The 18,714-nt window shown below is 40.4% G+C and overlaps 1 protein-coding gene across 1 annotated transcript in view; it reads left to right on the forward strand.

The window, feature by feature from the left end:
- Positions 1 to 18,380, forward strand: part of si:ch211-158d24.2 (multiple epidermal growth factor-like domains protein 9) — a 39,793-nt gene extending 21,413 nt beyond the window's left edge. The window contains exons 3-6 of the mRNA XM_063490275.1: positions 1,833 to 1,972; positions 8,193 to 8,342; positions 15,845 to 16,114; positions 16,311 to 18,380. Coding sequence (XP_063346345.1) covers positions 1,833 to 1,972; positions 8,193 to 8,342; positions 15,845 to 16,114; positions 16,311 to 16,822 — 1,072 coding nt within the window. The 3' untranslated portion in view covers positions 16,823 to 18,380. The remainder of the gene's footprint in view (positions 1 to 1,832; positions 1,973 to 8,192; positions 8,343 to 15,844; positions 16,115 to 16,310) is intronic.
- The last annotated feature ends 334 nt before the right edge of the window (positions 18,381 to 18,714 follow it).

Below are 18,714 nucleotides of genomic sequence, written 5' to 3' on the forward strand. Positions count from 1 at the left end.
ATGTATCACGCTGATACTTTTTGTTAGTGCCTGATGTTTGTGTGTGTGTTGTAGCCAGAGGATCGAGGACTGTTGATCTCCCAGCCTCGTCTTCAACAGTGCCCACGCCTCACTAAGCATCGCTATGGGCCTCTTCATTTGCATTAAGTGCAGTTGTTTTAACAAAGCCTTGTTTGTATGAAGACCCACGCACACATTCATGGAAAGTGCTTCGAGTCACTTGTGATTTGCTTCAATTGTTTTGAAGTCATTGTCCCGAGATTACATTTCTGAGTCCATTGTCTGGGTTTAAGAGCTGATCGGGCTCGATTTAGCATTGTTCTCTTCCAAGGAATTTACCTCCAGTGAGAGGTGGATGAGAGAGAAAAACAAAATCTCTTCTTGACACTCACACTGTATTAATGAGCATTTGCTATTTTTAACACAGGATAATGAGAGCAAAGGTCTGATCTATGAAAGACACATTACCATGTGAAATAACTCAGTTGCAAGTGTGTTATGGCTGAAGAACTCAGATGTAATTGGATTTAAGTTTGCTGGAGGATTCTTGGAGACATTTTATACAATGAGATTTTCTCAGCTGAAAGCAATCATTCTCAGTTATGTAAAGAACATGTGGCCAATAAAAGCCTCGATGCTCGATGCTCTGACGTTTCATAACCTGACAGACAAAGATCACAGTATTCTTTAAAACCTCTCATATGTCTGCTGTTAATATTTTTAAACATAAATTACAAAGAGCTGCTTAGAAATTGAGACAGAGACTGTCTGCTCCTGAACTTGAGTAGAAACAACCATCTGCCTCTACTCTGAGTACCTCCTCATAGCTCTGTGTGATCACATGTGCACCTTTGTAATGTGTTGTAGTTTCATATTCCTGAGCTATGTGATTTTTAAGGCACATGTGCTCACATTTAGGCAAGACAGACTTCAGGAGCTTATGTCCAATTGTCCAGGTCACTGCTGCACAGGCACTGGCCTTTTATAGTGGAAGAGGACGGTAGCAAGTCCTCTATCTTTATACACAATACAGTCTGTGGTTTAATCATTTCATTTACTAATCTTTTTTTTTTTATTTGACATTAGAAATTGTACTTTATCAGAGTCAGTCTATAGATCAGGGGTGTCTAACTCTAGGCCTCAAGGGCCGGTGTCCTGCAGGTTTTAGATGTGTTCTTGATCCAACAGAGCCGATTTAAATGGCTAAATTACCTCCTCAACATGTCTTGAAGTTCTTCAGAGGCCTGGTATTGAACTAATCATTTGATTCAGGTGTGTTGACCCAGGGTCATATCTAAAACCTGCAGGACACCGACCCTTGAGGCCTAAAGTTGGACACCCCTGCTATAGGTTGTGTATGTGTACATGACCTTAAATCCACGGTTTTCTCATGGGTAGGTTTGTTTTCAGCATTCAAGAAATAGAACCGTGAACCTTGATTTATGCTACCTTTGTATGTAATAAATATACATTTGCACAATGTGTATTTTTCGTCAAAGGTACCCACTCTCAAAAAAGTGCATGCTGGGAGGTCCACTAATAAGCTACCTTTGTTTGTAATCCAGCTTTATATGCTACTCAGCAGCACCACATAGCTTTGTCCAGTATATAATTACTTTACATGATTTCTTACCACATTTGCCACTAATAAATCACCTCATCTAATTAATCAAGGCCACTGTACATGGAGGGAAACCTTTTGTTAAAACCAAACACACACACAGAGTACCTCATTGACATGCTGCCATGGTGTTATGTTCCATTGAAATGCTTTCTGCGACTGTATTTGGTCCACTGGGTATTGATTTTTGTCTTCTGTTCTGCCCCCACAGTTCAGGGACATGTGTGTGCAAATCAGGAGTGTATGGACCCAAGTGTGATGACTGCTACCCGGGTTTCTTTGACTTCAGCAGCACTGGCTGTCGGCCTTGCCAGTGTAACAACCACACCAACTACTGCCATCCGCAGTCCGGTGAGTCAGCTGAGGACAAACGCTGCAGTTCAATGATCTCATTTTCATTGTCACTAAAACCTAACCTTCTATTTTGTTTTGTAATTTTTCATTATTCAGATTGTCTGAGTCAGCTGTGAAGAGCCACAGTAGCTTAGTTAGTGAAAGCATCTGCCTTGTAAACAGAAAATCCTGCAAATCCGCACAATCTGATTCCAAAATAAGAGCTTTTGTTTAGACAAACTGACTCCAATGAATATTATTTGGAAGCACTTTCCTTTTTGAAGTAATTTGTTATCAGAGACTGATTTTTTTATATCATTTTTCTCAATAAATAAAGTCCAAGAAAACAATCAGCTTCATTTTAGAGGACAACTTTTACTCTCTCTGCTTTTTATCCTACATCATTTTATGTGGAAACCTCACTTAAAATTATAATCATCATAAAAACAAAATATATATATTATTATTATGATACCAGTACTGACTACTAATAATAATGACAACAGATAACCTGTATTTGTAAATGGAACTGATATTTATGTATATAAATATTGTGATGGTTTAACCCCAAATTCATGACATCACTCGTTGGTTTTTGGCTGTCAGAGTGGATTTTCAGAGCCAGTAGTAAACTGTGTTGGAGCAGTGTTATTGCTAGCAACTACAATTTCACTCAATAAAGGCACAGACTTCTTTGGTGGTCTGTATCATACACCAGCTTGTGTTATTTGTCAGATGATTCAATTGAAACGCTCCAAAAGGCAGCGAACAAGTCCAGCTCAGAGACTCCAGGTAATGGAGTTGAAGCTTAAACACTGATCAGCTACACCTACTAGTTGTAGGGTCAAAGTGTCCTTGAGCAAGGCGAAGACAAGCAAATCCCAAAATTGACTTTCAGTCAATTTCAGTTGGATGCATTTGCATTGGGCTTTTTCTTGAGAACCCTGACATGGACAACACCAATCTGTTAGAGCTTGGAATGAAAGAAGCAGCTTTTTCAACATGCACTGTTTTGTTCATTGGCATTGCATAAGAAAGGCAGTGCAAATTGTCCAGTCTTTGCTGATTAAATACTCATAAAACTCTTTAAATTCAAATGTTGGATTTGTCCAGGTTACAGTACCACCTTGATCACATACCCAGAGAACAGTCTGCCGAGTTTAATTCATCTTTGGCAGCACAAAACTCCTCCACTTTACTTCCTTGAAGTAAATATTAGCTCTAGTCTGTGGTCTCAGCAACCCGAGAAGCAAGTTAAACACTAGGGTGCAATTCCAGTTTGGTTTGTGTTCTTGAAAGTTTGCACCTTCTTCAAATGTAAAGGAGGATTGCTGCTCGCTTCCCAGCAGTCAGGCCTTGAGACTTAGAAATCACTGGCTAGTGACAGCCCTGAAAAGGAGGAACTGCACAGGGGGACAGTGTGTGTGGGTGGGGCATGTGTGTAGCAGTTTTAGACGCCATATGTCTTTGCATTATAATGCGGGCGCAGATGGAGCTCTTTAGCCTTCACTTGGGCTCAGTGTTCATAGTGCTGTGGATTACCATAGCTCAGGTTTGACAGCTCCCTTTAAAGAGCGATTGTGGCTTCTCCCTAGGGCTGCTCACACAGGAACTCCTTGCGCAAATGCAAATTAGGCAGTATCCCAAACACTGTCTCATATAAACACAACAGAGATGCATTATTGTTTTTTCAGCACACATTATTTTCAACCTTAAAAGTATCTGATGCAGGGATAAGTAAACAAGATGATGTTTCACTAGAATCTCTCTGAACCTTAAAACATACATTCAAATTTCATAATACTTTATCATATTAAGTTCTGCTTATAAATTGGTGTCTCTGAACTGAAAACAAGCTGTCTTTGCATTTAGATATTCACTTTTCTGTATTCTTCTTTAAACAGTAATTTAACCTCTGTGTGGTGATGGCTGAAATCCTGGTTACACAAAGATATGGCATAAGCCTGTAGGCAGACTGAGTCACATCTACATGACCTTTGTCAGAGCTCATAGAGGCAAAACAGTTCAAACACACATCGAAGCTCAACTCCAAACAGCACAGTAGTGGTGATGCCGTCACAGATATTTACAAGAATAACAATGCCTTTAATCTGGGATTCTTTTTCTTAAATAAAGCACTGAAGCAAAGAGTATGTTTTGAAAATTCTTTAAATTTAAAAAAGACGAAAAATATGCAGTTATGCTAAAGTGAGAATTAGCATGGACAATCAGACATCTCCTTGAATGCAACAACCCACATTAAGTATTTCCAACAAGTGGTTTAAAGCCTGCTTTATATGTTTTCAGTAAAATTAAAATGTTATCTGTAGATAAACATTAAATGAAAATAAAGGTACAAAGCAGAGTAAAGTTGAAAGACAGAGCATGTTGTAGTGAAGAGGTAAACACAACATCACCAGGAAATGCAAATGAACTGGTATTTATGCAGTCCTTCCCTGGTCTCACTGAACATTCAAAACAACAGCACTTTTCTTTATGTAGTCTAAAAACTGTATTAATCCCACATCCACACCTATCAGTCATATCTGTCATAATCATATCTGTCGACATGACTGATCTATTTATATATAAATAAATAAATGTAACTTGTTTCTTGGTTGGTGTGTTAAAGGTGCAGTTGCACAGCCTTTGTAACATTATTATATTAACATTTTTGCAGAGTGCACAACAAGCTATTTTATCTACTTCTGAAATGCTTCCTATTTGGGAAAGAAATTTCTATAGGTGAGCAATAAAGCTGTACCCACCTTTTCAGGCGTAGCATCCTGGATTTTATTTAGCAGCCTAAAAGAGACTTGCAGGTATTACACAAGGCTGGAAAGACTAAAAAAGTTCCCCTGTACCTGTATTTTCTACCGGTGTCCTGTTAACCCTGGCATCTATTAGACTGATTTGGATATATTGCAAGCCTAATAAATATAATGTGATTACATTAAAGCAATTGGTCAATCCAGGATTGGTACGTTGTAACAGGCCAGGATGTTACCTTGGAGTTCAATATAACCTCAACATACTTCATCCTGAAGTGAGCTATGGTTTTTATTGAATGATTAAGTATATATAGTAACATGAAAGTTAAAAACCCATTCCTGTTAACATGCTCAAAGCATTCTAAAAGCATTTCTCTTTGGCCCACCAGGCTGCCCGCATGTAGTGCAAGGTGATTGCTTTGCAATGTGCCAGATTATTTTAAACCTTTTTAACCAAATTCACCATTTCAGTATTACTTTATATTATTTAAAACTCTAAATGGCAATAGGCTAGCCAGTGAGTTCCAATAGCCAGATCACATCCAAGAGTTTTGATGAATTAGGTCATAGAATCAACTTCAAACAGGGTTTACTTTCTGTTTGGTAGCTCGCAGTTCAGCGATATTAGCATGCTATCTGGCGTTCAGCAATATTAGCTGCACATTTGGTGAAATTCCAACTGTTGCCTTAAGCGGTCTCAGCATAGTTGTTGCTTTGTCCTCACAGCCATTTGATATATTTTAGAATGTGGTTAAGTATGTCAACCCAAGGAAGCTCTAATAGATTATTTGGCTATTTCCTGTAAGAGCGAATAATGGTTTGATGGTATATTTACAAAAATAGGAATCGTGACTCTTACTCCTCACCCTGATGGTAAACAGTGAAAACTATTAAAAAATATGTATTTTTTTTGTCTGACCACCAGTCCAGAATCCAAAGACATTCATTTTACTGCTATGTATTAACAAAAACATCAAATACACTCTGCCTCAAGACTTTTTGCATTGCTTTGCACTAGTACCTGGCCAAGATGCCACCAGCAAGTATCTCACAGTTACAAAAATTATACAATAAAACACACGCCATAACAACACACACAAACAAATGAATAAATTAATTTAATATTCAATCAAAATTGAAACCATTTCATGTTTTGGAATTGGCCTGAAGGATTCTTAGTTTTGCTTTAAAGCACTTGATGAAATGAATTCTGTCATTTTCTAGTCATTCTGCACAAAAGCTCTTTTTGCACAGAAAGCAACAAGTAACCTTGTTGCTGATGATGTACTTGTTGTGCTGACTCAGCCCGAAACATCAATCCCCTCTCTGGTTGAAACTATTAATAAGTTTAGCGAAATCTCAGGCTATAAAATTAATTTTAATAAATCAGAAGCGATGCCATTGGGCAGCCTGAAACAAAAACCACGGGTCCCTTCTCCATTTCCCTTCACTTGGTCCCCACAGGGCTTTACGTATCTGGCGATTAGGGTCACGCCCGCCTTTGAACAGATGTATAAAAGTAACTTTACCCTCCTATTTGAGCAGGTCAAACTAGATCTGGAGAGATGGAAGTCCTTACCGTTATCCTGGCTCGGTCGTATTGCTCTTCTGAAAATGAATATTCTACCCAGGCTACTTTACCCAATACAGATGGTTCCGACTCTTTTCCCACATAAAACTATCCAAACTCTAAATGGCTGGTTTAGCTCCTTTGTTTGGGCAGGGAGGAAACCTCGTCTTAAAATATCCACGTTATGTCTTCCATCCTCAAAAGGGGGCCTTGATTTCCCAGATATAAGGAAATATCAGCTGAGCACCCATATGCGTATAGCTGCCGACTGGGTACAACAGCCCTCTCCTGTCTGGTTGGATATTGAGAGCTCTATGTCTAACTTCCCTCTGAAAAGTTTGCTTTTTGTGGGGAAACTTAAGACCTTAACGACGCTCTGTAGCAACCCACTCACATTAGCTACTGTTAAAGCTTGGCGAATGGTTCAAAAACTAGTACTTAACATCTCTTTTATCCGATTATCCTCTTTTTGTGCCTGGGACCACTGACCCTGGCTTTCGGAAATGGGCTGTGAATGGTATTTCTACCTTTTCTGACTTAATGGACGGGTCTAACTTTATGTCCTTTAACCAGCTAATCGATAAATACAACATTCATATGCATGACTTTTTTAGATATTTACAAGTGAGGGACCACATACAAAGGGCTACAACGATACTTACTAATCAGACCGTCTCTAAATGTGAAAAGCAGATATTTCAGCCAAATCTTAGAATTTCTATAAAAATTTGCTATGGCCTGTTAACAAAATTTGGCAACCTATTTGAAGAGGACTTGGGAAAAAGAATTACATATAGAGATCAGTGACGGGGTATGGGACGAAGTATGGGAGAATGCTAAATCTCTGAGCGTCTGTAATAAAGTAAAGGCAATCCAAATTAAAATCTTACACAGAGTTCACATATCACCTTCTCAACGCCATAAATACAATTCAGACCTTTCTCCGCTGTGCCCTAAATGTAAAATAGAGGTGGGCAACCTAACGCACTGTCTATGGTCCTGCCGGAAAATACAACAATTCTGGTTTCTCATAAAGAGCGAACTGGATAAGATTTTCACCACTGACACTGAATGTAATCCACTGTGTATGCTACTTGGAGCGGCAAATGATAAAATCAGGGGGAAGTTTGGAAAGCAGCTCTATGCGCTGTTGACATTCTGTGCAAGGAAATGTATCCTCTTGAACTGGATCACGGACACGGCGCCATCTAAAATTCAATGGCACCGGACGGTATTGGAATATGTGTCACTAGATTTCTTAACATGTAGGCTACATAGTAAGGACAAAAAGTTTCATAAAATATGGGACCCATTTATGGCGTATGTTGGTTTGGATATCTCTGCTATTTTCTCACGGGCCCTGGTGTAATGCAAGCAGATCACTGCTATTTTACATGTATGTATTGTTAATCGTATCTCATAACTAAAATGTCTGGATTCTCCATTTATTTTTTTGTATTCATGAGCCGGGTTGTTTGTTTGTCTGTTTGTTTTGTTTTGTTTGTTTTGTTTTGTTCTACTATGTTGGTTTTGTCTTGTTTAATCTTGGTGTCAGTGTAAAGTTTAAAATTCAATAAATATACAGTTTAAAAAAAAAACAAGTAACCTTGTGGACGGAGAAATTACCAGCATGTTTCATTGCAAACAGGGAACATATATAGGAAGGCAGCAATCTGAGTATTGTTTTATATTTAAAACTGTATAAATGAGAGTTCCTCCGACTGAGAGTGTAACTCACATTTGTTGAGGGTCTTAAAAAGGTCTTAAAAAACTTTGATTTAGATTTTTAAAATGTCGTCAGATTACATTGTTATATAACCAACTACTTTTGTTTTCTGTCATAAGCAGATCAAGAAAGAATAACAGCTAATCTTGTGACCTTTGTTCTTCCTTTCAGGAGTGTGTCTGAACTGCGAGGGCAACACCCAGGGATCGAACTGCGAGAACTGCAAGCCTGGTTTTTACCGCAGTCCTGGAGCTGCCCTGACCGAAGCCTGTGTGCCATGCCCCTGCTCTAACTCCACCTCCAATGGCACCTGTCACACTGGTGAGCACTTGTTCACATGTCAGGCATTTAGCGCTCATCCAATGGCTTGTTGCAGTGATTAAGCAGATCTGGCCTCCTGGCTTTATACTCCATTAATCCTGGGATTTATGACATAAAAACCTGACAGTGATGATGTCTTGGAAAGCATTTTCCACCTTCAAACTGTTATTGCTGGAAATAACTCGGAATGACATCATGGTGTCTACTGCTGGCTGGTTATACAAACTAAAAAGAGAAATGCAGTCAAAGGGAGATGTGATGAAAAGGAAAGAAGGTGACATCAGAGAAATTATGTAGATAAGCAACCAGCAGCCAATTGTTAGATAACCTAAAAAGCAAACTACATATAATACCACATATACTGCATACACACCTTGTGTTTGTTGGCAGATTTTGAATGGAGTGAAATTAAAATGAGCCTTTCAAGGTCTGGTCCTGTTCCTGGATCTGCCTATTCACAACACTGCATAAAATGTAAAGTATAAAAAGAATCCAGTGATTTGCAATCCACTATACATTTGAAAGAAAACTATTATTTCAAAGGCAACATATTGAAACTGAGAACTTTATTACAGATATCAACTCATTTTGAATATGATGACAGCAGCGTGTTTCTCACTGTGCAGCCACTGCTTTGCACCCTGTGACTGTACCATTAAATACAGCGCTGCTTCACTGCTCAAAGATGAGTCACTCACTTTGTCATTTCAGGATTCTTTCAGTCCTTTAGGATATTACATTAGCATGGCTTAATTTTCTGAAATTATAATGATTTCAAAAATTGCTGAACAGTTTGGAAACATACCATCTATGAAAAGTGATAATTCTCTCCCTATTGTTATCTGCTGCTTTTTTCTATATCCAGTCGTGTAATTAACTGATCTAATTATTTGTGTATATTTCACCAAGTGTAATGCAACATTTCTTGAATTTTACTGATATGTTATGTGTTAAAATGCAATATTTTTTTAAATGCCAACATGGTTGCAAGTCACAACATTAGATATGTTCTTTTTGTATTATTTTTGTTTATATGTGGGATTTAACTGACTTGCAAAAACAACTTGTTTGGAAATGGAGTATCAATTATTTCCTTTGCGCTTTTCTGATAACTTTTCAACTGTAAACCACAGTCTTTTCGATGTTTCCAGACAAAGATCAGCACTCTAGTTCCCATATGATCCCACTTCTTTCACCTCAGGCTGCTGCTGCCCTACTTCCACAACCTCCTGGAGGTCTCTGTGGAGCTGACATCTGAGTTGAACTACAGTCCCTATAACATTCTCAGACTACCTCAATTCTTCCTTTAATTTCATCGCAAGGAAGTAGTTTAAAAAAAAAAAAACATGAAGATCAGCATCTGGTCAACAACAGTGTTTGAAATGATAAAATGGTGTATCACATGTCCCATATCAATGTGCAATTACCTTCAATTTTCTTGAGTAAAAAAATCAAAATTTAACATTTGGTGAGTGAGAAACACATAACATAAATAACATATATATGTAATACAGAAAAAATCATGGACCAAAGATGAGCTTGGCATCAATATGTCAGTAAAGAAAGCCTTTCAATTGCTATTGTTTTGAAGTTTAAAAAACACACCTTTTCAAATTGTTGTAAATAGGTTTAATTGCGTGGGTTCTCTCCGGGTACTCTGGCTTCCTCCCACAGTCCAAAGACATGCAGTTAGTGGGGATAGGGTTAACTGGAAACTCTAAATTGCCCATCGGTGCGAATGTGAGGGCAAAGGGTTGTCGGTGTCTATGTGTTAGCCCTGCAACTGGCAACCTGTCCAGGGTGTAGCCTGCCTCTCGCCCTAAGACAGCTGGGATAGGCTCCATCCTATGAAAGAACATGCATAGATATACTTCCTTAGATATACTTAAGTTAAGAATCAGCTGAAACTAAAGCAAATGCAAGGCAGACCAGTTTGCATGGGATGAACCTGCATTTAATATACTGCAGTTTTGAAATACAGTTATTTAATTTCAAATAAGATACTGTGCTGTCGACCAAACAAGGGAATTTGGCAGTTACCTTCAAATTGCCTGAACTTCATTCCAAGGCGTTAAATAAAATATGACCAGGAACCATGCTACATGTGCTGTGCAAGTGATGAGTCTCTCATGGTGTGAGTTGGTGTGCTTCAGACATCACAGCTCATCCTTGTTGAACTGTACCATAACCCTTTCTGCAAACTGCCTTTGGAGGTTTGTGTTCAGCATTGCGTCACTGGCCTCGCTTTCTACTGCTTATCGTCTTCTATCACCTTGTCCTTCCCCCTTTTGGGGCACACAGCTTTGCTACATCTTGATATGCCCTCCACCACTATTGGTGGTGGCCTGCATGGCAACAGCCATGTATAGATGCACTTAGACTGCCGGGTCAGGGTTGCCACTGCCAGGGGCCATAGCAGAGGTTACAAAATGTGGGAGGGAGGGGATGGGACATGAACCAGGCAGAGCGGAGCTGGGACGGCATGTTCACAGCTGGGCCATTTCAGCGCCAGCCAGGCAGCAGCAGACTGGAGCAGGGGGATGGGCATCATCATGTCCTCTATTTAGACAGCTTGAAATATGCTTGGGATGGTTCACAGGGTGAGGTGCTCTCATGTTAGTGGTGCACGGCTGTCGAGGATCTCACAGACTCAAGACTAGAACAGGAAAGAGATCAGCCTCCCTGTATAGGTTGCCCCGGCAACAGTGACAAGTGAGAAGATGCCACAATGCAGTATCATAGCTCCACTGTGAGGGGTAGATGCTTCCTAAATGTGCTGATGTGGCCTGTTGCAGTAAATGAATATCCTCTGTACTGACACTCGGAGAGGTGAACTGGAGCATTGCACCAGTTCAGAATGTGGGTCACACATATTAAATCATCCATGTATGATTGTGTCTTTACCCAGTGGTATAGAACAGCCAGGCTCTTTCAGTTTATTCTAAGCTTCATCAGATATTTTGACTCATTTGTTTAAATCGTCTTGTGTTATATAATTGTGTATGTGGGACCTGCCTGCCTAACAGTACCACTCATATGTGTGTATGTGTGTGCTGTTGGAAAGAGGAGTGCTTTCTGCTTTTCGCTTGCAAAGCAGCTCCTGTTTCCTTTTGGTTGTATAACCCAGCAGGCGACTGCCTTTGAACCCCCAGCAGAGGTTAAATCAACCTTATCAGATGCGCCTTCCTTAGTATTGCTGGAAATCAACACAGCCGTGTGACTACAGTAGATGGAGACCAACATCTAGGCCACTGGAAGGCAGCTATCTGTGCTTAAATCATTCAATGCCGACAGCTCTCCTGTGCTGACGACTGGAGGAGGGAATGGTCTACTATGCTGCAGTGTCACACACATTATTTATACGAGTTCTCAACTTCTCATAGCCAAATTGTGTGCCTTCACCCACTGCTCAATGACCCAGTTTTTTCTGTTCAGTTTTGCACATCAAATCAAAGCTCTAACAGTAAGGTTTAGTAGCTCAGGTATCAGTGAGATTTATCCCACTGCAGAATCAGACTGCTTCAAAGACATGAAAAGAACATTTAAGAACCAAACTGATGGTTCTTTTCTTTACTTATTTTCCACCACCAACATGTTGACATACACACTTTTCAACAAGTTTCAGAGCAGAACGTTGAGCAGTGCAGAACTAAGTTCTGTCAGAAGAAAATCAGTGGCTCCTAGTTTTGGAGCACACATTCTGTGGTTCTGTGCCAGAAACCAGTCTTTGTTATAAGAAAGTTGGAACCTGTTATTCTTTGGACACAGCAGTGTTTTGATGAGAAGAGCTATCTGAGAACCAGTAAAATGGAACTGCAGGCTTGTCAGCTTGTGTTGAAAAGGGAAAAACAATGGGACCGTTTGCCATATTGTTCATGTTGCAAAAACTTTTTATCTATATTGGTGGAATATTCACTACTGACCTGTCTAACCCCTTTAGATTGAAGTAAATGTTTGCTATATGATGTGTTAAAAACTCCCCTCTACCAGGTAAATAACACAATCCTCCAATCCCCACCATCTTGATGTTGTGTTTTGTCTGTTGCACACGGATGTGTGTAAAAGTAATTTTGCAGGCTTGGTCAGTTACATCAGATACACAAAGAGAAGTTGAAAATGAGCCCAAAAAGACTCCAAAGTGATCACCTCACTGTTCTACTGTAGAAACATGGACAAATAGAAATAGAAACACTACTATTCTGCAAGATTGCACATCCCTACTTATATTGCCTGTTGAAGTTCAGGGCTAGGGTCAGCGTGCACTGGGCTTGAGCATCAGTCTCTGTTCTTGGCTAGCTTTACATTAGCACACATTAGCTTGTGCAGATGCTCTCAAAGAGACAAAGCTTTGTTAGCAGCATAATGTATTGTGATACAATTCGGTCACTTAAATTAGTTTAATTATAACTTAGACCAGAGTTGTTCCAGCGTTGGACGAGCAGTGGCTGAGAAGGAGCAACGCTGCTCCTTAGTTTTTAATGGCGCCAATTAAGATGCCTCAGGATGACCATTGGTCTTACTATGAATTCTTCAGTGATAGTTACCTATGTTGTTCTCATATTCTCTTGGACTGACTGAAATAACTCTCTGACAGATTGTTGAAAGTTTGCAAATACTTGCTGTTTAATTTATAAATGCAAACAGATTGCCAACATGTTGCCATCAGTCTGTATGAGTCTCTCAATAAGCACAACTCAAGGGGATTCAAGTTCAATTTCAGACTGATTGCAGACTTGACTGAGTTTTGTCTTATGGCAATTATGGCGTTTTTTACTGGCAGCGTTGTATGCTTGATGTCATTTTGCAGCCAAAAAAATAACTGACATGAGATAACTTTTATTAATTAAAAAAGATACTGGAAAGGTTTGACTTTGACAATTTGTAGTTGACAAAAGGTAATAAATCGCAATACTGAGCATATCACTAAATGTTCAAAATCACAATACCACATTTTGAATGAATTATTGTGATAATTTTGTGTCATGGGGATGATTCCCACCTCTAAGTCATATGGCAAAAATCCTCCTACTGCAGACAGATTAACCCTTTAAAAGCAAAGGCTGGTTTGCCAAACACTGGAGCCCTTTGAACAGTGTAACACATACTTAGCTTAAAATAATATTACTTGTAATTAAAATCTAAAACTGAATACTTATTACAAAATAAAAATTCTAATCATTTGGCAGATAAGAATTTTATCCAATTCAGACTTGATTTACTTGTTCAAATAAGGCGTTGATCATTTGGTTTGATTAATCATCAAGGCTACCACCATGTTTACTTCAGAATCACAATCAGAATTGTGTTTATTGGCCATGTATATGTGCAGACACATACAAGGAATTTGGTTCTGGTAGATGGTGACTCTCAAGCACAGCAATGTAAATCACACACACACACACACACACACACACACACACACACACACACACACACACACACACACACACACACACACACACACGTGTCTATATATACATTACACATACATACACAAAGCTGTGTAAACCAACTATAAATAACCAATCTAAACTTATATACATAGAATACAGGATGACAGAAATGAAATGAGGTGGAATGAATACTACAGAATGTACATAAGGTGCAGTTGCAGTCTGGCAGTGGGAGCAGTGTGACAGGTCAACTGTTTAGAAGGGAGATGGCGAGGGGAAAGAAACTGTTCCTATGTCGGGTGGTCCTGGTCTGCAGGCTTCTGTACCGTCTGCCAGAGGGCAGCAGGTCAAAAAGTCTGTGTCCAGGGTGTGAGGGGTCTGTGATGATTTTCCCTGCCCGTTTTCTGGTTCTTGAGAGGTACAGGTCCTGGATGGAGGGCAGGGGGACGCCGATGATCCTTTCTGCTGCCCGTACAGTCCGCTGCAGTGTGCTCTTGTCCTGTTTAGTGGCTGCACCATACCAGACTGTGATGGAGGAGCACAGGACAGAGTCAATGACTGCAGTGTAGAACTGGATTCGCAGCTCCTGTGGAAGACTGTACTTCCCCACTTGTCTCAGGAAGTACATCCTGTGCTGGGTCTTTTTGAGGGAGTTGATGTTGGTCTCCCACTTCAGGTCCTGGGAGATGGTGGTACCCAGGAACTTGAAGATCTTCACAGTTGACACAGGGCTGTCTGATATGGTAAGGGGGAGCAGAGTTGAAGGATGTCTCCTGAAGTCCACTGTCATCTCTACAGTCTTAAGAGTGTTCAGCTCCAGATTGTGCTGACTGCACCAGAGTACCAGCTGCTCAACTTCCTGCCGGTATGCAGACTCATCACCATCCTGAATGAGGCCAATGACAGTGGTGTCATCTGCAAACTTTAGGAGTTTAACAGCCGAGTTCTTAGAGGTGCAGTCATTAGTGTAGAGGGAGAACAGTAGTAGTGAGAGGACACATCCTTGAGGGGCACCAATACTGAGGGACCAAGTTTCAGAGGTGATCTCCCCCAGCCTCACTTGCTGCTTCCTGTCTGTCAGGAAGCTGGTGATCCACTGACAGGTAGCTGGTGACACGCTGAGCTGGGAGAGTTTGGAGGAGAGAAGTTCAGGCACGATAGTGTTAAAAGCCGAACTAAAGTCCAGGAAATACTAAAGGAAATATCTGACACATGTCCGGTGAAAATTTTCCTCTTGGTGACACAACACTGTTGAAGGGAGTGCACTGCAGTACTGCAGTCTCTGTTTGACGTGCCAGAAGATGTCATGTGACCAGTGGCTCAAGGCTAGGAGAAAGCTGACATTTGACATGAACTTGTTGCAGATGAACAGTGTTCATGTAAATTCTGGTTGAATACAAGCTATTACTGAGCTTTAAACAACTCACTGTTTTTCTTTTTTTAACCCAGAATTAAAAAAAAAAACACTAAAAAAATGTAGAACCTTTTCAGAGTACTTCATAGTGGGCCTGGCTGAGGCATAAGCACTCTGTGTTTTCACTGAGTTGCACAGGACAAACAGGGAAAATCACACCCTCCTCTGGAGATATGACACAACGTGGTTCTCTCACATCCATATACTGTCAGCTTGAGCCACCTAGTGGCCCGACAATAGCTGTTTCATTTCAGGTTGTATAATATAACACAAGATCAGACATGTTCATAGGGTTGTTCAGAAAACACAACATAATATTGCTAGTCATCATTACAGCTAGATTTTAGAACCTCTGCTTGTAATATATGTGACAGACTGATGACAGGGTGCAACCTGCTTCTCACCCTGTGGCAGCTGGGATAAACTCCTGAATTGGCAAAGCAGAAGAAATAAGATGGATGTATGTTAATGATATATCGATCAAAGTTGAGACTAAAGAATGTGTTTTGATGTGGGGTTTTTTATATGTGTTTAACTTTCTTTTTGTCCCTGCAGTAAGTGTAATCCAGCAAATGCTCATATTTAACATGAGTAAACCTAAATCTCAAACAAAGCTCAGATCATGCTTGTGTACTTGAAAGTCATAAATAGCAGTGATCAGCAGCTGATGTGCACCTCCCTCTGTTCCTGTGCAGATCAAAGTGGCTCTCCAGTATGTGACCAGTGCCTTCCCCAGTACAGCAAACCACACTGTGTTGAGTGCAGTGCTGGTTTCTACAAATCAGCTGGGATTTGTGTTCCATGTGACTGCAATGGAAATGCAGACCCTCTGGGCCCGCCCCAGCTCTGTCACCCCGACACTGGCCACTGCCTCCGCTGCATCAACGGCACTACTGGGACGCAGTGCCAGCTTTGTGCTCCCGGCTTCATAGGGGACACCCGCAAACTTAACTGCACCCATCCGAGTAAGTCCAAAACACACTGCTGGGTTGAAGATGATTACAAACAAGCATTATATAGAACTGCAAACCATGCAAAGCTACTTAAGTCAAGGAATAAAAATAACGGGTTGAAATTTGGAAGAAAAGGTCTGCTGTAGTCTCACATGTTTAAAAATAAAATCTGAAATGATTAAATACTTGAAATGCTTTTTCTCCTCAGCTCCCCGAATTATTCCCACACCAGAAGCTACAGCAAAGCACCCCACATCCTCCTCCACCACAATAACCACCAGCACTACTTTGATGTCTCCCAGAGCAAGAGGGATCCCAGCCTTCACATCAAGCAGCAACACCAGTACCACACTAAGCACCACCTCCACCACCCAGGCTCTGCTGACCAGTCTAAGCAGCCCCACTGACAACACCACAGCTGCCCTGACAGAGGTCACCTGGACTCAGTTCAACATCATCGTTCTGGCTGTCATCATCCTGGTGGTGCTGCTGCTGCTGGGCTTTGTCGGAGGCGTGTACACCTACAGGGAGTACCAGAACCGCAAACTCAACGCCCCCTTCTGGACCATTGAACTGAAAGAGGACAACATCAGCTTCAGCAGCTACCACGACAGCATCCCCAACGCTGACGTGTCAGGCCTGCTGGAGGATGAGGCTAATGAAGTAGCGCCCAATGGCCAGCTGGCACTCACCACGCAGGGAAACTGCTACAAAGCTTAGCTCTCCATCCATTTCCAAAGCAGTCAACTAGATTTACAGATGACACAAAGCTGCTGGAAAGCACCAAATCCAAAGCTCCTTCATGTTTGACAGTTTGTCATTATACTGCTCATCTGCAGCATTTACAGCACCTGGCAACCTGATAGAGAGTTCAAAGCAAAGAGACGCAGAGTTTCCACGTTTTCGTGCGATTTTGGGTGGAATGGGTGATCAGTGAAACGGGGTCCAAAGAAACCAGTTTAAGTCTTGCCTGCAGAGGGCACTGCTGGGCAGATTAATGAGGGCCGGTGAGAGGCTGGTGAAAGTATGCACCTGTTGGCTGAAACAATGATTCTGGAACCAGTCAGAGGACTTCCAGGAGCTTAACATTTCAGATATTTTTTAAATGAATTTGTGACTGTTTAAGTTATAACTGAATCACTTGGTATGGTGATTTCAATCTGAGACGATGATTGTTATTTAATGAATTTGTATTCTGTTCTTATTTATTGGTTGGGAGAAATGCTGCACATATATGCTGTGTTTATTCATGGTGTTTTATCTTATGTGCTGTCAAATGGTACTTTGAACTGGCTGATATGTTTTCATGTATAGTTGGTGTGTTTTGGAGAGAGAGAGAGGGAGAGAGAGTTGTAGAAGGAAACAAAGTCTGTTAGCACACGCGTCTTAGTGACCTCATCTTTTGTTCATAGCTTTCTCACTTTTGTTAAAGTGTGCCAGCTCACCTAAAACATCTAAGAGGAGTGTTTTGTTTAAAGAAACTGCAACTGGTATTTACAGACTGCTTTCTTTTGGCAGTATGGTGAGACAGTGACACATACTCGGATTGTGTAAAAGGCCATAATCTTATAATCTAATCTGCTCTTTGCTGCCTTCCTCAGCAAAAGTTGAACAAACCATTTCAATAAGTGCTTCTCATTCTTAGAGAGGGTGAGTACTATGACTCAGATGATAGAGAGTTTAAAAACATAAACAGTATTGTCTTGTTGATACTGTTGTGTAGTGAAACCAACCTGCAGATGTTTAAAAAAAAAACCCACACACATCTTGTTCTCACCTACGATCAAATTGCATCATCTCAAGCAGTGAGTTGCTGTAATATTGATGCAATTCCTACCTGATCCCGGACAGGACCCCACGTTTTCTGTGTGAATATAGCTACCATTGGGTGGGTGTGCTTCTTTTTACCATGGTGAATGAGTAAAGCTAATTATGAAACCAACTCCTCAGGTACTGGCTCTTTCCCTAATGTGATCTCTGTAAATATTATTATTGTACAGATGAATGTGAATAGTAGCACTATTATTGTACAGGTAGAATACTGTGTGGACACTGTCACTCAACAAGCTCCCAACCTTTCACTTCCCAGAGCGTGATGTGGCGGTCGACCTGCGGCTTTTTGTATTTTGATTTCTTATTCTCAGTTGACTTTGCCATACACGCAGCTACAGAACTCAAATGCACCCACAACTCATAACAAAGAATTTAAAAAAAGAACAGTGTAAATAATACCTCACAGTCAGAGCCCAACTCTCAAATAAAAACGGGTTTAACTGTTGTTTATGTCTGTTGCACATCTCTTTATCACATTTTAACAATCCCCTCCTGAGACATAAAAAAAGACTTGTCTCAATTCATTTAAAAAGTACAGAGATATACTCACATGTTAGCCGTTTAAAATTTACACTGCAAGCAGGGTTTTTTAAGCCTTTTATTTTCCACTGTGCAAATTAAAGAAATTAAAACATTCAGTTTACATCCTGTATGCAACACACAAAAGTTTATGTATGATAAAAGGGAATTGTTATCAAAAGGTATCCAGTGACATTCTGAAAAATGTAACATTATTCCTTTCCCTTGATTAAAAAAAAGTCTGTGTATGCAAAGCGCTT

The sequence above is a fragment of the Pelmatolapia mariae genome, linkage group LG12 (assembly GCF_036321145.2).
Source record: "Pelmatolapia mariae isolate MD_Pm_ZW linkage group LG12, Pm_UMD_F_2, whole genome shotgun sequence".
Lineage (NCBI taxonomy): Eukaryota > Metazoa > Chordata > Actinopteri > Cichliformes > Cichlidae > Pelmatolapia > Pelmatolapia mariae.